This window comes from Octopus bimaculoides, chromosome 3 (assembly GCF_046866305.1).
Source record: "Octopus bimaculoides isolate indiv1 chromosome 3, ASM4686630v1, whole genome shotgun sequence".
Lineage (NCBI taxonomy): Eukaryota > Metazoa > Mollusca > Cephalopoda > Octopoda > Octopodidae > Octopus > Octopus bimaculoides.
The window spans coordinates 136,308,941-136,331,756 of record NC_142930.1 but is presented as its reverse complement, the minus strand read 5'-3'; the positions used below and the strand labels follow the sequence as shown (position 1 = coordinate 136,331,756).

At 34.5% G+C, this 22,816-nt stretch overlaps 1 protein-coding gene across 2 annotated transcripts in view; it reads left to right on the top strand.

The window, feature by feature from the left end:
* Positions 1-22,816, top strand: part of LOC106872480 (leukocyte tyrosine kinase receptor) — a 466,463-nt gene that overhangs the window by 378,511 nt on the left and 65,136 nt on the right. For both annotated transcript variants that reach the window (XM_089349709.1, XM_089349710.1), the window contains 3 exons: positions 4,649-4,739; positions 14,928-14,992; positions 19,128-19,260. In XM_089349709.1, coding sequence (XP_089205835.1) covers positions 4,649-4,739; positions 14,928-14,992; positions 19,128-19,260 — 289 coding nt within the window. The remainder of the gene's footprint in view (positions 1-4,648; positions 4,740-14,927; positions 14,993-19,127; positions 19,261-22,816) is intronic.

The window sequence follows — 22,816 nt, the reverse complement described above, 5'->3', positions numbered from 1 at the left end:
TGAGAATGTTGTCAACAATCACTCCTGAGGTCCTGATAATATTGAATGCTATGAGTAGTTCCCCTGAAGGAAGAGAATATGAATGCTTGAGCACAGTCTTTTTCCAAAGTACATGAGTTCAAATTTTCCCTCATTTAACCACATATTGTTTTTGTCCACCCATTCGTTTACAGCATGTGGATCAAACTGGAGTTCAGTTCCGTTTTATATAAACAGATGTTTTATATAAATGAACAAGTTGTTTGTACATTCACAAAATTTTATTCGACAAGTTCGAGAAAGGAACGAAAGCGTTGATAATAATGACGACATTTTTTCTCAATATTCAATTTCTGTACATCACACCTAACACTCTATACATACATCCATCCATATATACATACAAACATACATACATACATACATATAAATAAATAAATAAATAAATATATATGTATATATATATATATATATATATATATATATATACATATATATATATATATATATATATATATATATATATATATATATATATATATATATATATATATATATATATATATATATATATATTAATAGTAATGGTAAGACAACAAAAGAATTTAAGAGACCTCGATATGTAATTGAGGAATTCATCTGTAATATATGTGACAATTATTCGGTTGCCATATTAAAACTCCGACATCCGAAACTCGGACTTTTATAATGGCAACCGAATAATTGTCACATATTATATTGTATATATATATATATGTGCGTGTGTGTGTGTGTGTGTGTGTGTGTGTGTGTGTGTGTGTGTGTGTGTGTGTGTGTATATATGTGTGTGTGTGTGTGTGTGTGTTGATATATACATATATATATATTGACACACTTTCTGTGCCCTGTCGGTATTTGTAAAGGAAAGTCATCCTTCTCATCGTCGATCTGACGTGATACGCACGGACCCGGGTTTCTGGGAATTTAACATTGTTTGTTTACACTTTTTCGAGATCAGTGAATTTTCGTCACTGGAAAAAGGATATATGTATTTGCATTGGGAGCCCTTCGCATCAAAGATCGGTGATTGTCGTACGCTGACGAAGGGTAAATACCCAGAAACCCGGGTCCGTACGTATCACGTCAGATCGACGATGGGAAGGATGACTTCCCTTTGCAAATACCGACAGGGCACAGAAAATGTGTCAATAGCCAGCTGGAGGAGATGTTCTCCTGGGGCTAAAAACTACAGTAGCATTCACCCTTAGGGTTTAGCCGAATTTAAGTGGCAAATATACTTCACGTATATATATATATATCGTTAATCAAATATATTCAATGAGAATACAATATACTGAATTTCTAATAAGTGTTCTTGACAGGGAAATGTCTAAAATGTTAAAGGTATTTAGACATTTAATAAGGGCGATTATATATTATGGTATAAAATAAGAGCAGGAAAATTACATAAAAAAACCCACCACAGAAGATATACATCCAAAATAATATTGTATTAATAGATAGATGTATAAATATATAAAGTATGATTATTTAAAACGTTAAAAAGTCTGAATATCTTACGATCGTTTCATGAATGTACTACCCTTCGAAATGAAATCTAAAATTCATAATCATTGTTAGGTAATACATCCGCTCCTCAGAGAGAACGAAGGTGAATTTTCGTGCAGCCAATCAGATGCTATTTAAAAATATATGAAAATGACGTTGTTTAAAGATGTTGTTTAAAAAGTTACTGACGTAGATATGCGTTGGTACAATCTTGTGCTAAAGATTTTGAAGAAATAATATACATCCGTGGTAAAATCCTCTGCGGTAATCCATAATGACAGTATGTAAATACAAATCTCATTATTTTGTTCTCTTCAACGTGTGATCCGTAAATTCAGAAATAGAAGTCGTTAAATTTTTACCTTTTATCGTTGTATATACAAAACTGGAAGATATCATTGTTATTTTTACATTTGCATAAAATGTAACAATGATATCTTCCAGTTTATATTAATTTAAATATTTGCCTGCAAAATCATATAAAAGCTGTACATGTTTATATATTATATATGAAAATAAGAGTGGACAAAATATGCTTAAAAAACAAACATTGAAACATTGAAAAACAAACATTTTACTTTCGGTTTCAATTTTCAAAATATCCTCCTTCGTTTTCAATGTTTCCATAATAGAAGCGAAGTTACTGTAGCTTACTGTCATAACCATACAGAACACATAACACAGCGTCAAATTTGTCAACACGTGCTTGTTTGAATAGATGTTTGAAAGACTGCTCGGACTCATTTGTTACTTTGGCAACAAGCGCGTTGAGAGACAAAAGAGTTCTCATGTTCTGCTTCTTACTATCGAAACAGGTATGAATGTGTCAGTGGTTTACGATTGTCTAAAATTACCAAACTTTTCAAATATAACTCTTTATTTCTGGATTTATAGCTAAAATTACTTCCACATCATTAATTAGCTTAAAAAAGTGTATCATTACACGGAATATGAAATCAGTTTGAACAGAATTGATACGGGCTGCGAAACCGATAAGATCCGTGTGTGCGTGTGCGTGTGCGTGCGTACGTGCATGTGTGTGTATGTATGTGTGTGTGAGTGTATATATATATATACATATATAGGGAGAGAGAGAGAGAGAGAGAGAGAGAGAGAGAGAGAGAGAGAATTTACAAAAAACAAAAGACGAAGACGGGTGTGTAAACAACAAACCGATGTATTAGTTTAACGCTCGAGAAATGAGAAAGTCTTTTTCGTTTCGAGCCTACGCTCTTTGACAGAAAAGAACTCAGAAATAAACAGGGAGAGAAAATAAAAAAGGTTTAGTGGCTAGCGATCTATCATAGCGAATGCCGGACAGAAGGGTCACACAGGAGAGCTAGGAAGAAGGGGAGATAATAAAGTAGTGGTGATATCAAAACGAAGGTGCGCGTGCGTGTGTATGTGAGAGCGTGTATGTGTATGTGTATGTGTATGTGTATGTGGATGGGGTCTGGTGACCTTGACGTGTGCGTGTGTGCATGTGTAGGTGTGTGGATGATGCTGTGTGCGCTGGGAAGTAGTCAGTGCTACTGTATGCGGGGTGGTGTGATGTGGTGTGTGGTGTGGTGGTGTTGGGTGTTCGGGAGGCGTGAGTGGAGAAGCAAGGGTGGGGTGTACGGGGTGGGGTGAGGTGGGGGTGGAATGGAATGTATAGGGGTGGTCTGGAGAAGATAATTGGGTGGAATTAGTTTTATATTTCGAATGGTAAGCACTGTAGTGAACCCGTTTTCATAACATTTAGCTTTGAATAGACATATAGCATGTGCTGTTTTAGTACTGCATTATTTCTATTGATTGTCGCACGGAGTAATTTGATGACTATTTCTTTTGATTGTAAAATTTTGTAAAAGTGATTTGATTTGCAAGGTTGGTTAATATTTGATGGAATGTAACAATATGAGAGCGAACTTTTAGTTATTTGTCTAGTGTGCAATGTCCTGAAAGTTTTTATACAGGGATACTATTTCAGCGTGTGTTCGAATGGTTTCGAGTTAAAACAAATTATTTCTAGTTAGAAAAATTTTGCGTAGAAGGATCTGTGTCGTGATGGATAAATAAAAGAAATATTTTTAGCCTTTTGTGTTATGACTTTAAACTGCGGAGGCAAATTTTCTTTTACTTTTCGGAATCGATAGAATAAATACCAATTAATTGATTGGGATTGAATAATTCCTTTACGCCATTTCTCCTTAAACATATCTGCTCTTGTAATAACGGTGCAAACCATTATTCTCAGTTGTAGGATTGCAGTTTCTTGAATCATTAGAATTTAGGATAATGAAGAGTAATAATTCACTACATCTATTTAAGTCCTGAGTTCAAACCTGCTGGAATCAAATGCATCTGTCTTACTTCCGATGAAATATTTCGATGAATTTCGATTAAAATAATTCCGATTAAAATAATTTCGATTAAAATAAATACTGTCTGTGGTTTACTTGAGTGCGCTCCCATTCAAAAATGTTATTATTTCATTATCTTTAACTCTGAGTCAGCCCCGATTTTTAAAAAAATCTCTTAATTGGAAAGTAATGCCACTGACCCTTTGTAAGTCTCAGTGACCAATATGATGGAGGGAGGGAGAAATCTGTCACTAAACCGGAGACCAAACCCAAAGGTTTGCAACAGAGTGGAATCCGCTAAAGGCATATATTCTGTTTCACATTATCAGATGATGTTAAACGAAATGACCGATTAGGTCACAACGAGATTCATAGCTAAATACCATCGCCGGATATTTTACCTGGCGCTTTAACGATTCTTTTAAACCATCGCCTTCAAAGTTGATCCCGTTGGGATTTTAGCATAGACGGGTTGCAACATATTTAACCGACGCTCGACCGATTCTGCTATACCTATTTGCTTTAGTAGTAACAATAAATGAGGTTAGTTTTTCCCTTAGAAATTTTAATTTTCTTCTTTTTTCTTTTAACAAGTAACAAGTATTTCGATTGATTACTTAACTGACAGAAACAATGTGACTGCTACATCAACCAGACCGAGAAAAAACGTAGTCGCCTTCCTCATTGGCCCACAATCATCTTGTTTTTTGCATATACAATAAACAATATATTATGCCAAAAGTAAACAAATGAAAACATCATTTATGCATTTTTAGACATATTGGTCGAGGTGCATTCGGTGAAGTGTTTCAAGGAATAATATTACCAAATAATAGAGAACAGTTACCACCAAAAGTGGCTATAAAGGTAAGATACTTTCTACTAATTAACAGTAATTGTGTAATATATTTTGTTAAGCAATCTCTCAAAATATAAATTACAGTAAACACGATCAAAGTTACGAAACAAAAATATATCTCGATTTTATGAGAGACATGTTTCATTAATCAAAAAGATGGTATGATCTCTCATTATTCTCGTCAATAGCATGTAGATGGTTGTTCGGTAAAATATTTATAATCAGCCGGATCAGTCAGTTCTTAACAGAAACGTTATAGGATTTGAAACATTATTTGTTTAATCCTTCACGTATTGTATGTAGGAGGATATAAGATAAAACTGCATTAAACAGCTATCAAACTAATACCAAACACTTATGTATGCATACACCATGTAGTTGTATATGTATGCATGCATCTGTGTATTTATGCATGTATGTATATACGTGTGTGTTTGAGTGTGTGTGTGTGTACGTACACAAGCATGCATGCATGTACATTCATGTTATATCTTTACATCTTTTCAAATTTCTCATCAATGTGAAAGTGCCAATTGCTAACAGAGAAAAAAAACAATCCCCGTTGTAACTGAAACAGTATCAGCTGGGTAGTTGTGTATACAATACATGTGTCTACATATGTATGCATATATACAAGTATGTGTGCTCGTACGCAAGTTTGCATGTGCGCAAGCTATGGCGGACTGGCCAGGTTGCCAGTTTGCCCGATGGCAAGTGGACCCCTGCACCATTAGAATCCATATATGGGGGTCCATGTTAGTATCTAAGGGGCCTATCCCCTCAAGTTTGAGAATTTTTTATTCACTCCTGGAAGAATGCACTAATTATTTCAGCCTGGCTGTGTTTGTAGACAGTTGCAAAGAATGTTTTTAACAAGAAAAAAAATTAAAAATTAAATAGTAGTATGTACTTGCGGGTGGGCCCACTTGTAGTTGCGGGTTGGATCCCTTGTAGTTGCGGATGAGGCCATTTAGTCTCTTGGCAACCAATATTTTTAGACCCAGTCCGCCATTGTGCGCAAGTATGGATGTCGTTGCATGTATTGATCTTTAACTTATATGTATAGATATCACCGCATGTATGTACATACAGTTAATACGTACATAATTGATGACATAATTTACATATCTTTACAGCGCATTTAATGACATCCTAATAGCTGCGTCTTTCCTGTTCTTTTTTTGTGTATGAAACCCTGTTTATCGCAATTCATCAATATAATTAGTAATATATCCAAATATGGTAACAATATCTAATTATGGTAAAAATTAGAAGTAATAGGTGACTAGATTATTTCTGTTATACTGTGTTCCTCACCATCTGTCAGTCTTTTGGACGTTGTTTTATACGGATTATATACTCCAGTAAGCTAGTAATTCTAGACATACGTCTTTAAAACCTTATCAAATTTTATTTTCATCATAATTTCTTTTTTAACCTTTATAACCATCTATATATCCTATCGCAAGAGCTCTCTGTATAGGAAAATGAAGTTAATATGTACACCTTTATACGTATGAATGTATGAGTATACACACGTATGGATAAGTGCCTATGTGTGTACTTTATATGTGTCTATAATTGCATTTGTGTATATCAGTATAACCGTTATAGAAGAAACTGACACAATTTGACCATTTTATCGATCTTTTTGCTTGTTCCCCCATTTGTCAGTTTACAGGGCAATGAATATGTATTTCATACCTGAGTGATGATTGCTTTAAATTATAATATTTAATTTATAATTTAATTTATAATTTACTTTATATATATATATATATATATATATATATATATATATATATATACACACATTCACGCACATACATATCTCTCTCTATCTCTCTCTCTCTCTCTCTCTATCTCTCTCTCTCTTTCTCTCTCTCTCTCTCTCTCTCTCTACACACACACCCATACACACATACACACACAGAGATTATGCTCAGCTCTTCGGCTAATCTTACTTTACTGATTCTCTTCGTTCTCAAACGCATTACTTTAAGTGTACTCCATTTGAATTGTGAAGCAATTATTGTAAATTAGAGCATTTTGTGATGTCGACTAAAGTGTTTGTCCATGTCCTTTTGATCATCGTTGGTATTATGTTGGTACTTAATTTGGCTTCATACCCCTCCACTCATTTTTCCAGTTATAAACGTAGTGGTTCAACAGAGTTATTAGAGCATCAGAATATCTATCTAGCAATATTTGTTCCGGTTTTCTGAGTTCAATTCTCGCTAAGATCAGCCCTACCTTTAATCCTTCTGGAGTCAATAAAATAACATCCAAGGGTAGTGGTTTGCAGTATTGTAAGAGCCTCAGTCAAACGGAATGGTTTCTGATATTTCTTTCATTTCTTTGCGATGTGTTGGCAACGTCTGCTACAATATTGGTTCAAATTGTGTGAGTTACCGTCTTTCCTTTTAAGAATATCAGGGAAGTGGAGGAGAGTCTTGCAAACATGGAGAACTGCAGTTCTGCACATACACAAAACAAAAAGACTCCACCTTTGTTAGGAACACTCTCAATCCAGATTTCTGCCATCGTACTACTAACGAGGGCGCCGAAGTGAGATGCTTTGATTTATTTTCTCGGCCCGCTATTCCTGGGAAGATCGTGGAAAGAAAGTCAGTTTTAAATTTATCCTTTCAACGATAGGCACAAGGCTTCAAATTTGTGATGGCCTAAGTTTTGTTAGATACATTTTGTGATGACCTGAATTTTGTTAGACACATCGACTCCAGTACTCAAATGGTACTCATTTCGCAACACCGAATGAATGGAATGCAGAGTTGACCTCGGCTGCATTTGAACTCATCGGAATAAACATCGCATTGAACTTATCGGAATAAACATCGCTAAAGATTTTGCCCGACGCGTAACCATTCTGTCAGCTCGAATATTAGAATTAAATATTCTCAAGATCCTCTATTTAGACCACCTTCAGATAAACACCAAAAAAATATGTCTTTGCACCGTGGCTTTGCATACTGTGTCGCACCATGTATGTATTCCTTTTCAATTTCTTTTCTAAAATGTATTAACATTATTTAAAGATACTTTATTTTACTGAAACTCTGTATTTTTTCTTCATTCGTATATAATTTACAATATGACTTATATTCAACAGCCAAATAAAATATCTTTCACATACATGCACATACATGCACATTGGTATATACAAACACATAAACGTACAATATGAAGGCACTGGAATGGTATCAATGCAATTTATATCGGAGGTCACGATCAGGCCATTACACCAGAAAACCGTGATCTTAACAGACAATTTAGAAAGAAAAACCAAATTTGTTTCTATAAATATTATATGCCTTCACACATATTCATGACAGAGTAATTATCTTCAGTGTGTTATATACATGATATACAGGACATCGGAATTACATTAGTCTGAGAGTATATTCAAAGAAACGATAGCATATCAAAAGAGCAAAAGAGAAAATACATGCATACCCACACGTGTGTGTGTGTGTGTGTGTTTGTGTGTGTGTGTGTGTGTGTGTGTGTGTGTGTGAATGTATGAGTGTATCTATAGAAAAATATATTGCACAGAGAGGCGATTAGTATTTTGCAGGTAAAACGCAACACAAACGAACGTGACCATGTTCACTTTCTCAGTTAATTGTTGGCCGGATACACCACGATCCCAAACACTTTCTCTCTATACACACACACACACACACACACACACACACACACACACACACACACACACACACACTCACACACGTCTTTATACATATGTATATCCTGCATACATGTGTCCCTGAGTACGTGTGTAAATTTATGTTTGAATTTAGAGGAAAAAGAAAATTGTAGAAGTGAGAGTGTAACTGTTTGTATTGTATTGCTGAGACTTTTTTCCTGTTCTCAGACATTCGCATAAGCATCTGTGCGGCTTTGAAATATAATGGAAAATAATATACAAAGTATGTTCTTCTATCGAAGGAAGTGCGGACTGTTCAAAGACAGGACCTGAAAAGAACCTATGTGGTTAGTAACTGTTCATGTTAGTTGCATTCCCTCGTATCACTGGATGAGTCAGGTAGCAGTTAAATGGTCCCGTGCGTCAGCCTGACAATGTGTTGTATGAATAAGAACAATATTCCTTACATTTTCTTTACACCATTAATGACATTAAGATAAGTATGGAGTTTCTTGTAAGACAATAATAGTGATGACGCATCAATGAATTCTATAAATTGGATAGTTAATTAGGCTTTTCCGTTGTCGTAATATAAGTTTTAGTGATATCGATAAATAGTTTATAGTATCCTTCGATTGACGTCTGTTATATTTATTAAATGTATGCTGTATTTAACATATGAATGCTTCGCTGTCACTTGAATGAAGTCGATTGTAATTGTAACCAGTTATGTCATAGTTTATTCGTATTTAGACTAAACATTTGTATTTCCTAGATTTTACCATTATAAGTAATATTCAGTGCGTAGTCAATACTACTTGGTAGCTCTTAAATAGTAAAGCTGGGCGGAATGTGTCCGTAGTTCTCATCCTTCTCACGCTATGGAATGTTTTGAGTGGTCTCGAAAAATTTCGGACACGTAGCATCAAGTCGACCAAAAAGTGAATTCTTCATCTGAGTCCAGCATTCAGACAAAAAGGGACGAATACTCCCTATACATATTCGAAAGAAAGCTAGCCTTGATGACATTGAATTACTTACAAAATATTCTAAGGCATGATAAAGTCTCTCTACTCTTGCCTCTAGCGTGCAGGAAAATTTTCTTACAATAAGCAACAGAGAAACTGTTAGATACCTTAACGTTATTTCACTTATTTGCTTGTGAAGCTGTATATTCTGGTAATATTTAGAGCTGAAGCAGATATAGTCCCAACAAGTTGTTGCTTCTCGTTCTCATTTTTCTGTATTTTGGTTTCCATTAATGTACAATCTCTTGGGCTAATGTAACTAATGACGTAACTATTTGTGTGTGTAAGTGCTCCAGGATGTGTGTATGCCTTGGTGCATGGAGGTGGTTTTCATGAAGTGTCGGAGCTTGCACATATGAACTATTCTGCTCATATTTCTAGGTGTTTATGATACTTTATTGTACTTTATTGAGTTTTTTTTTAATAAAAACTGGTGCAATGTACGATGGCCCTATTGTTTGTACTCCAATTTCTCTGTGTTATGGAGCCATCTCTTTTTTTTATTGAGCTGGGGTTCTGAGTATTTGATGTAAGCTTACAGAAGCCGTGCAGCTGTGTCCAGATGATCACAGAAGGATATGAGGGTTATATTATCTGCATTGGTTGTACATTTTGGGATACGTATAAGAAGGCCGCGTAGGTAAAGGTTAACAAAGTAAGTAAGAAGGAGGGTATCCCTGTCGTACAGCATTTTATAATAATGATTTCAATTTTTGGCTCAAGGTCAGTAATATCGGGGGAGGGGTAAGTCGTTTACATTGACCCCAGTGTTCCACTGGTACTAATTTTATTTTCTATCGATCACAGTAGCATTTGAACTCGGAGCGTGAAGGCAGACGAAATACTGCTAAGTATTTTGACCGGCGTGCTAATGTTTCTGCCAGCTCGACTCCTTTCAACGTTTCGTAATATTACAGATTCTGCATCAGGCAGCGAGCTGACAGAGTCGTTAACATGCCGGGAAAATGCTTAGTGGCATTCACATTCTGAGTTCAATTTCGGCCGAGGTCGACTTAGCTTTTCATCATTTCGAAGGTCTGTAAAATATGTACCAGCTGAACACTGCTGTCAATGTAATCGACTTACTCGCTTCCTTGAAATTGCTGGCCTTGTGCCGAAATTTGAATTTTTCAAGTGTTGTTTTTGAATACAACATACGTTTGACAATGTAAAAGTTATTTTGTTAGTGATTGTATCGTTTCTTAAAAAAGCATAATTTTTTTTATATAGACTGCTTGAAGTTGGAAGCGTGTAAGGACACGAAAAGTGATTGAGAAAACAAAGATTGTGCTACAAAAATCCCAAGCCAGATTGTAAAAAGACGAAGACAAAAGAGTGGGGAGAAAGTGGGGTATGAACAAGTACACACGTAAACACACACACATGCAAACACACATACGTACATACACACGCGAGCTAAGTGTATATACTTGTGAAAGTATGAACACATGCATTTGGAAGTGAAAAAAAGACGAAATAGTAGAGAAGACAAAATAGTAGAGAAGACAAAATAGTAGAGAAGACAAAAGGCATAGTTGAAAACATCACAATCAATACACATAGCTATATTCTTTCTCTTCACTGTGCACAATGTTGTATTCTACAAACTTCAAAATAGAGAATGACATGTAAGTGTCACGACACATACACAGTTGTGAGTGTGTGTCGGCAAGCGAGTGTGTGTGTGTGACAGTGCTCATACTCATGCACCCGTAGTGTCGACGTGTATATATATACACACACATCATACTCACATATATATTACAACTTTTGTGAGGATAATCGAAATTCCTCCCTTTCTATTACTATATATATATATATATATATATATATATATATATATATATATATATATATATATATATATATATATATATATATATATATATTGGATGTTGAAGTTGGAAAATAATATTAGAGACAAAAGCTACAGTTACTCTTAACATACTCGGCAGAAAGACCGAAGTGTGAAGTGCTTATTAATATGAAAAATGTAAACATCCTCACTAATATGAATTTTGCTCTTACCGGATAATTTATAACTTAATGATTATAAATATTAGCTTTAGATATCGAAACATCAGCATGACGCTGGGCAACAACCGTAAAACAAAAAGAAAAAAAAACATGACTGAAAGAATAATATGACGCTATTATAAGGTCACGAGAAAACCAAAAAAAAAAAATTATAAACCTACAAAATTTAGGAAAAAAAAATCCAATAAAATCGTAGAAAAGCTTTGAGGTATAATAAAAACGAATGAATCCAATAACTGGAGATAATAGGCAAAAATTGCGTAAAATATCAGATGGTAAATATGCAATGTCAATATTGCATAAAAATTGCAAATATATCGTTGAGAAGTTAAATATAAATGAGTGTGTATGTATGTATGTTATTATTCAGTTTGTTTCAAGATTTCTTGCCAATAGAGAAAGAACCGATTTCTAACCTAGATCCAAGAGACCTCCATTGGTATTTCAACATCAAGAACAGGGTATTTTTATTTGTATGTATGTATAAGTGCAGATTTATATGTTTTGTTCTATGTATGCATTCTCATGCATATGGTTGCATATCTAATCATGCTCAGGTGTATTTAAACGATAAACGTCGGGAAAGTTTTACAGATTTTTTAAGTTCCAGTGATAGATTGGATCTGTAGTCTTCGAATCAGTTTTCTCCTTTCTGGTTTTGAGAAGCCTAATTTCTCAAGATTGGTATTTAGGCAGTGTGTTATATATCCGAGAGCCCTAATAATTAGAGGTATAAACCTGAACACGTAATCTGGACAGAGTAACTGCAGATTTCTCACTAGTTCAGCATAAGTGTTCTCTTTTTCACTGATCTTCAGTTTTATGTTAACATCCGCTCGGTAGCTAATTTCCACAACTGTACACAGTTTCTCTTCTCAATCTCAAATCATTGTATTAGATCTGTTGTGCTTACAGTTTATTGAGGTTTTCACTGGGACTTATCAGTGTATTATTCGGTTTATTTCAAGATTTCGTGCCAATAAAGAAAGAACCGATTTCTAACCTAGATCCAAATTTGACGTCGATGTTACTTAGTTTGCTTTGAAATAAAGAACTTGATTAGCTTAATAATCCCAACTTAATCCCGGGCAAAGTCGGGCTATACTGCTAGTATATATATCTATATATATATATATATATATATATATATATATATATATATATATATATATATATATATATATATATATATTCAGTTTCCATCTACTAAATCCACTCACAAGGTTTTGGTCGACCCGAGGCTATAGTAGAAGACACTTGCCCAAGCTGCCACGCAGTGGGACTGAACCCAGAACCATGTGGTTGGTAAGCAAGCTACTTACCACACAGCCCCTCCTGCTATATATATATATATATATATATATATATATATATATATATATATATATATCAAGTCGGTCGGAACTTTCTTTAAGCGTCTTCTTTACAACCACTGGTCCTCTGTTAGGAGTCAGGAAATACGTTACGTCACGTCCTTCATAAGTCAGGTATGGAGCCTTAAGGATGAAATAACTCCATACGAGATTATATGGAGGATCATAGAGCAGCCGTGTTCCTATATAAACGGGAGCGGACGATGCACACTTTGCTTACCAGAGCCGGCAAGGATCCTTAAAAATTCGCTGACTCCGGATTTCTCTTAAACTCAAGACACGTAATCTATAGCCCCGGAGATTCCCTGTTTGCCCTTTAGGAGATAATACGTTCCGTTTAATATTCAGACAGTGTATATTATTTTTTATTTACAAATTAACTGACCGTAACAGTTTTCTACCTCTAGTTTGAAGAGAGGTTATATACCCGCGACCATTGGGGTCTGACGAGTCGTCAATGAAGCTAAGCGCATTGTGGATGGGATGCGGAACGATTGGTCACTCTCTCACTGGACATATATTTAATTGCATGGAAATACACATACACTCACGCACACACACATATAGGGAGAAGTGTGTGAGAGAAAAATATCACCCCCAGTAATGGACTGCTACTTCATGAGAAAGGCATACTTGTTCAGTTGGAGTGGATTGGAACTCAAAATATTCTATACGATAGAGCATTCTTTCCAAAGCTCTAATAAGTTTACTGATTCTTCACTCCATTCTCAAGCAATTATTAAAATAGATAAAGCATGTGAGTTATTGATGTTTAGTCTCACTTTATCTTTAACTGAGTAGAGGCGTAATGGCCCAGTGGTTAGGGCAGCGGACTCGCGGTCATAGGATCGCGGTTTTGATTCTCAGACCGGGCGTTGTGAGCGTTTATTGAGCGAAAACACCTAAAGCTCCACGAGGCTCCGGCAGGGGAAGGTGGCCAATCCTGCCGTACTCTTTCACCTCAACTTTCTCTCACTCTTTCTTCCTGTTTCTGTTGTGCCTGTATTTCAAAGGGCCAGCCTTGTCACACTGTGTCACGCTGAATATCCCTGAGAACTACGTTAAGGGTACACGTGTCTGTGGAATGCTCAGCCACTTGCACGTTGATTTCACGAGCAGGCTGTTCCGTTGATCGGATCAAATGGAACCCTCGACGTCGTAAGCGACGGAGTGCCAACAACAACAACATTTTTAACTGAGTAGATCTATGATAAAAGGTGTTGGAGCTATGGCTATCCTGCAGTTGCCATCGGCAGCAGTGGCATTTTGTGATGTACTAGTTCTAATATAAAGTATTTTAATTAACTAAACTGTAGAAAAACAACTCTGATATGTTTATAAATTAAAATCAATCAAAACTAAATGTGCGTGAAGCAGTGAGACGTGAGTTTGATGTTAGAAGTACAGTGTCAACTGTGAGCATGTTCCAGTATTATTAGACCCTCTCGGCAAAGAGTAGTCTTCCCTTCTCAGAATTGATAATTTAACTAATGATTCATTCTCTTTACTACGGATTTAATTTTAATTAATCAAAATATCTTGCATTACTACATTATGTTAGGAATAACGAAAAAGTATTTTATATCTTTAAAATATCTAATCTAAGATCTCTGTTGTCAAGGAAGATAACTTAGTCACAATATTTTAGGAATATAAACAATATAAAGGAATATAAAGGTTGGAGTGTGAAATGTTCCAACCGGCGTTATTCGCTGTTAGATTTTTACATGTCTTAGAGAGAGATCTTGACTAATTTCTCGGATGTATTTAGTTCGTTGAAGCGCACTATATTGCAAATGTGAGACCCTGTCTGTTTAATAAAGTAACCTATTTCTGTGAAACTAAATTGATTTAAGTTTCTAACTCTAAAAATGTGAACTGATTTATTTATTTGCATTTATTGCAAAATCTCAGAGTATACTTTTGATATATATATATAACATTTGATGTCTTAAGAGCAAAAGCTGAGGATCACATTTTCAATATGCAGCTGTTGTAAGCATTAGTAAATGTACTTCTTGCTAATGTAATTTATAGTTTTTACTTTGATGTTGGGTCTTCATATATGAAACTTTTTTCTTTCCTTAATAGACATTACCAGCCATTTATACAGAAGAACTTGAAATCGATTTTGTGATGGAGGCAGTAATTATGAGGTGAGAAAATGTTAGTTTCGCTATTTTAATGTAGAAAAATATAATTATATCAAAGCTATTCTAAGAAGCGTTTTACAAATTTACCTTCAATCTCCACGAACGAAATGATTATGCAGTTAAAATATTGGGCTAATAACTTTCTTTCTAGTCCAATACTCGTTGCTACAAATGGTTTGTTATCTCAAAATAGAAGATATTACTATCATGTCTAAGTTTATTTAGATGTCGAGAAAGAGTCTAGAATTTCTCGAAATGTTACTTCAAATAAATTGGAGTCTATACGTGAATGTAATTACTGCCAAGTATCGTTTCTCAATGATATCTCTTTTGTTATCTTTATTTAAAACTAATATCTCATTCTAGACGCACTATGTCAAGTATATGTTTTATTTAAACTCCATATTCTGTTATTTAAAGTAGAATCTTCATAACAACTAGTATTTAAACTTGCTCTATTATTACTTGTCAATAAAATATTTGTTGCAATAACCTGTTATCCAATTTTATGATTGAAATATTAAATGGTAACATAGTCATATGACCATTGATATCGAGATGCGAAGTAAATGTAATCACGTCCAGTACTTGGCTTGTGTTGTATTTTATCGATTTCAGAAGAATGGATGGCAAAGTTGATATTGACAGGAGTTAAATTAAATATCGCATAGTTTTTTGCTTTTTATCTTTTTGATGATACGCTGTTACATTTTCGCGTCCACCAATCTGTTTTGATCGAAAATATTAAACGTCAACCAAGAGTTTTATCATCTGATACTAGGTATTTTTTCCCATAGTAACAAATATCTAAACCTTACTCTATGGACCCAAAAATATTAAACTAAATTTGAAACTTCTTTCAGTTTCTCTTTTCAAGTGCCTCTCTTTCGTCCCTTAAATTAAAGCTTTCATGGCTGAGAGCTCTAATGCAGCATATACTGGTAGGCCTCTCGCCGATCATCTACCTTGTGTTCCTGAAACTACTTCTTAAAATTTTGTGCAAAGAACCTTAACATTGAATGGATCTACTGAGACGTTCGGAACATCGATCCGCGTGGCACCTAATAATATTCGAAAGCTAAATAATAACTATGATATAAAGAGAACATTATTGTGCCTAACTCTTTCTCCTCATGGACGTTATGCAATCAAATTTTCGACATTGCTGCAGGTATTTTGCTTCTAAAACTTGACGGCTTTTCCTGGCGATTTCGCATATAGTATTACTAGCGCTACATTTAAAATTCTACACTCATATTGTAGTACTGCTAGCAGGCATAAGCTGTGCTGTGACTGCATATTCAATGATACATCTGATTTCAATGAGGAGCTAGACTAAGTGGAGATTCTCCCACTAATGCCGCACATTTCCATAAACCAGATAACACCAGAAATTTTGCTAAAAACTTGGAAATACTTGTAATATACCACTTTGGAACTTCACATAAACACCACTATAAGATTTGATACTCTTATCTAAATAGCACCGCTTCCAGCATTAACTTCTATAACCAAAACCATACATTTGCACAGCCCCAACCTAAGAACTCATATATAGTAGAAATTTAGCTAACTGCCTTTCCAACGAACGATACCACCAACGACATCAAATAACGGTATAAACAAAATTCCTTTAAATCCAGAGATTTCCTGGTCCATTTTATTTGGACTCTTAAAGCTCAGAGACATTATTGCTTTTGGTCGATATAGCTTTCCCATACAATAAAGTACGACTTCATTGCAGGTTATGTCTGTCTGCGAACCTGCAAATTCTGAAGTAATATGCAGTGTCCGTCCAGAAATATTTGAAAATGGTTTCTAAATACCATCACAGACAAGGTTTTTATCTTGGGTTAGTTCTGACTCTTAGACCGAAAATAATGCCAGGGAAAGCAAGGGTTTAGCCCTCTTATAGAGGAAAATTAATCTTGATCACCTTGCGAACCCCAATCATAGTAACGTCTTTAGTATCTACTGCCGACAAGCATATGGAACATTTATTCTTCAATAATTTTCATCATATGACCGTCCACATATATTGATAAACAATATTTCAAGTCGAATTCGGTCAAGGCTTCAATTATTGTGAACATCCGATCCAGTAGGCACTTGAGTTTGTTACTATGAAAATTGGAGTAATGACTGAGATTCATTAATTGCTATCTATCTATCTATCTATCAATCTATTTATCTATCTCACACACATTCTCTCTCTCTTCTCTCTGTCTCTCCACTCCCTCTGTCTCTGTATCTGAAGGGAGAGAGAGAAAGAAAGAAAGAGAGAGCGACGTGTATGTGTGCAAAAGTGAATGTGTGTGCTTATGTGTGAATTCATAATTGATCTCTATTGAAGGGGAAGGTTATCAACAAATACGATAAAACATAAATTTATCTCGAGTATTTAGGAAATGACAACCTCAAAAAACGACATATTAAATTCTTGATATATTTACTTCATTGAATGTTTATAGTTCGCATTAGCTGATCACAATTTTTGCTCGAAACCCTCAGGTTTTCAACCTTACACATTGGGAACCTATCAATAAAATCACGAGTCAGTGATTTTACATTCAAAGGTAGATTTTTTTCTGACTAAAGAATAATTGATGTCGGTCTATTATATAAATGTTTTCTTTCTCAACTATTTAAAGTAAATAATTAATACTGGTGGGTAGCTGACTACAGTAGTAGCAACAACAATAAAATTCTTCTGTAAAAATTTAGACGTTCCTTTATTGGGATATTCTACCAGTATTCCTTGTGTTCAACATCAGGTTTGTAGATATGTGTGTGTGTCTGTCTGTTTGTAGCGGCGTATATATACATACAGTATGTAACAATGTATTATATGTATATTTGTGTGTGTATGTTCGTGTGCATACGTAAACATATATATATACACACAGTAGAAAATATTAAAAAATTTTGGGGGACAATAGTGGTTTATTGAGGCGGAAGGTTGCGGATTTTTCCGTATCGAAGTATGTAACACGGATATTACCTACTCCATCTCTTAACTCTTGTGTGTGCATATATATTTTTATATATATATATATATATATATATATATATATATATATATATATATATATATATATATGAAAAATTGCAGCGTGGAAGGTGTTAATAAGCCATTTAAAGACACACAAAAAACGCTAGATACACTTCAACATTCAAATTTAATATGTGAAAATATTTTCGTCACTTTGAAACCGTGACCTGTTCACTGACAAATTAAATTTAAATATTGAAGTGAATCTAACGGATTTTTTTGTGTTTTTTAATGGATTATAAGCACCTTCCACGTTATAATTGTTTTTGCTGCAGCACACGATCTCAGATCAAGTCGCTTCTATGCAAGTACACCTCCGTAATATATATATATATATATATATATATATATATATATATATATATATATATATATATATATATATATATATATATATATATATGTATATATGTACGTATGTATGCATGTATATATGTATATATATGTGTGTATATATTATTTATTAATTCATAAAAAACTATAAGGATAAAAATCACGTTAATGATTTTTATGAAGTTGTCAGCATGCTATAAAAATTTATAGGCAATTAATACATTAAATTAATAATAATGTACATATGTATATAATTGTATTAAGTCCCTAAATATATATATATATATATATATATATATATATATATATATTATCTTATGATATTTACTTTACTTTAAATTATACTCATTTATTGTGCTTTTAATTATTAATTTTTCTATATGTGATAGTGGATTTTCATCGATGAGTTCTTGAAAATTGGTTATTTTCCCTAAAACTATATATTTTATACATACATACATATATATATATATATATATATATATATATATATATATATATATAGCCAAAATCGTTAGAGGATGTTGGACAGAATACTTTTGGGTATTTATTACGATTGTATACGTTCTGAATTTAAGTGCCGCCGAAGTCAACTTTGCCATTCATCTCACTATTATCGAGATAACAGAAAACCATCCAAGAACTAAGTTCTAATTAATCGATCAACGCACCTCCACCAACGTTGCTGACCTTATGTCGAAATTAAAATCCAATACATATTGTTTTCACCTCTTTTTTTCTTTTTATCTCTAGTAAGTTTGAACATCCGAATATTGTCAAGTTCTTGGGTGTTTGTTTTGATAATGTTCGACCACATTACATCGTTTTAGAGCTCCTGGAAGGAGGAAGTCTAAAGGAGTTTCTCTTTGAGTCCAGACCAAAGACTGTACGTACTGTATTTATTCTATGTTCATTTGTTTGTTTCTGATTTATAAATATCTTTCAGGTCATCATAATAATTGCATTATTATTATTATTATTATTATTATTGTTCAGTAGTTTTATTTTTATAACGTGCTTTCACTTCACTACCGAGCGCAGCTCTGTGCGCTTTGGGTACGTGCTGTGGTTTGCTGTGATGCTCTTATGGTTACTGTATTGAAAGTGTTTTGCGTAGAATGTGTGCAGTACCCAGTAGTGAAATTTTCTGTATGTTATATATATGTTATATAAGTCTGTATGTTATATAAGTCCTGGTGTTTTTGTTATGTATTTGTCTGAATATTTTTTTATTATACCTAAGGCACCTACTATGATAGGAATTGTTTCTGTTTTTAGATTCCACATTCGAGTTATCTCTATTTCCAGGTCTTTGTATTTTGAAAGTTTATCCATTTCTTTTAGGGAAACGTTGTCATCTGCTGGTATTGATACATCAATTAGAAAGCATTTTTTTTTCATGATCTTTGACAACTATATCTGGTCTATTTGCCTTAATTTCTCTATCTGTGTGTATTGACATATTCCAGAGTATGGTTGCTTTCTCGTTTTCTGTGACCTTTTCTGGTGTGTGTTTATACCATTTTTTTTCTGTTGTTATTCCATAGTGTTGGCATAGCTTCCAGTGTATATAGGTCCCAGCTCTGTCGTTTCTGTGAATATATTCCTTCTTAGCCAGGGCTGGGCAGCCAGAGATAATATGATTAATTGTTTCTTGTCATCTCCACATATTCTACAGTTACTTGTTATATTTCTTTTCATTATGTGTCTTTGGTAATTTCTGGTGGGGAGGCTTTGGTCTTGTGCAGCAATTAAAAATCTTTCAGTCTCTGCTTTGAGTCCTGAGCTTCTCAGCCATTGCTGGGATTTTTCTCTGTCTGCTTCTTTCGCATTTAGTTTAGCCCAGTATTTATCATGTAGGGGCTTTTCTTGCCATCGTTTTATCATGGTTCGTTGCTGTTCTAGTTTTTATTATTATTATGTTATTATTATTATTATTATTATTATTATTATTATTATTATTATTATTATTATTATTATTATTATTATTATTATTATTATTATTCAATAGTTTTATTTTTATAACGTGCTTTCACTTCACTACCGAGCGCAGCTCTGTGCGCCTTGGGTATGTGCTGTGGTTTGCTGTGGTGCTCTTATGTTTACTGTATTGAAAGTGTTTTGCGTAGAATGTGTGCAGTACCCAGTAGTGCAATTTTCTGTATGTTATATATATTTGTAAGTCCTGCTGTTTTTGTTATGTATTTGTCTGAATATTTTTTTTATTATACCTAAGGCACCTACTATGATAGGAATTGTTTCTGTTTTTAGATTCCACATTCGAGTTATCTCTATTTCCAGGTCTTTGTATTTTGAAAGTTTTTCCATTTCTTTTAGAGAAACGTTGTCATCTGCTGGTATTGAAACATCAATTAGAAGGCATTTTTTTCCTTCATGATCTTTGACAACTATATCTGGTCTATTTGCCTTAATTTCTCTATCTGTGTGTATTGGCATATCCCAGAGTATGGTTGCTTTCTCGTTTTCTGTGACCTTTTCTGGCGTGTGTTTATACCATCTTTTTTCTGTTGCTATTCCATAATGTTGGCATAGCTTCCAGTGTATATAGGTCCCAGCTCTGTCGTGTCTGTGAATATATTCCTTCTTAGCCAGGACTGGGCAGCCAGAGATAATATGATTTATTGTTTCTTGTCGATCTCCACATATTCTACAGTTACTTGTTATATTTCTTTTCATTATGTGTTTTTGGTAATTTCTGGTGGGGAGGCTTTGGTCTTGTGCAGCAATTAAAAATCCTTCAGTCTCTGTTTTGAGTCCTGAGCTTCTCAGCCATTGCTGGGATTTTTCTCTGTCTATTTCTTTCGCATTTAGTTTAGCCCAGTATTTACCATGTAGGGGCTTTTCTTGCCATCGTTTTATCATGGTCCGTTGCTGTTCTAGTTTTAGTTTGGATTTCATTTGTTTTATAGCTTTTGTTGTTTCTTCTTCTTCTTCTTCTTCTTCGTATTTGTTAGGTAGATTGATTTCTTGTTTGTATTTGTCAGCTTCCTTAAATACTGAAAACAGTTTTTTGTTTTGCTCGTGTTTTGTGGCTATTTGTATTAGTTTCCCTTGCTTCTGGAGTAGGTATTTTTGCAGTCATATGGTGGTTATTTTATAATAGTTTTCTAGCTGTATAAGACCCCTGCCACCTTCTGTGCGTTGTATATATAGCCTTTCTATGTCAGATTTTGGGTGGTGCATCCTATATCCTGTCATTATTTTTCTTGTTTTCCTGTCTATTTTACATAGTTCGTTTAGTGTCCAGTTAAGGATGTTGTAGCTGTAGCTTATAACTGGGACAGCTAAAGTGTTGATACCCATTATCTTGTTTTTAGCATTGAGCTCTGTTTTTAGTATTGATCTAACTCGTCTATAGTACTCTTTCTTTATTTTTTCTTTCATTTGTGTATGTTGTATCCTATCTAGTTCATTGACTCCTAAATACTTATATGATTGGCTTTCGTCTAGTTCTCTTATTTCATTAGCTTTATCTAGTGTTATATTGCTATTTTTAACTAATTTTCCTCTTTTCAGGGTTGCTTTGGCACATTTTTCTAATCCGAATTTCATTTCTATTTCCTTGGTAAAGCCGTGTACTGTCTGTAGTAGTGTTTCTAGCTCTTTGTCGTTTTTTGCATATAATTTTAGGTCATCCATATATAGAAGGTGGCTGACTGTTTTTTCATAGCATTTGTAACCGCATCCAGTTCTATTTAGCAATTCTGTTAAAGGTGTGAGTGCCAGGCAGAACAGGAGTGGAGAGAGCGTGTCTCCCTGGAATATTCCTCTTCTAATGGGGATGGCTTTCGTTTTCACAAGTCCCTCTTTTGTTTGGAGCTGTAGCACTGTCTGCCATTTGTTCATTGAGTGCTCTATGTATTTTATGATAATTGGTGCCACCTTGTTTATGGCTAGTGTTTCCAGAATCCACGTGTGGGGAACACTGTCGAAAGCCTTTTGGTAGTCCACCCAGGCCATACTGAGGCCTTTCTTCTTTCTGCGGCTGTCTTCAGTTATGGCTTTATTGATCAATAATTGATCTTTACAGCCGTATGAGCCCTTGCAGCATCCCTTCTGCTCTTCTGGAAACAGGTTGTTATTTTCCAGGTGTTTACTCACTCTCTGCGATATTATTGCAGTAAAGGCTTTGTAGATCGTAGGGAGACAGGTTATAGGTCTATAGTTTTGTGGTTTCTCCGTTTCCGTGGATTTGGGGATTAAGATGGTTTTCCTTTTTGTGAGCCATTCAGGCATTGTTTCTGGATCTGCTATTATGTTGTTAAAGTTTTCTGCCAGCTTTTTATGCATTGCTGGCAGGTGTTTTAACCAGAAATTGGGGATCTTGTCGTGTCCAGGTGCTTTCCAGTTGCTTAGTCTTTGCAGTGTCTGGGTGACCTCTTCAGTTGTTATAGGGGCCCAGAGTTGCTCAGGTGCTAAGT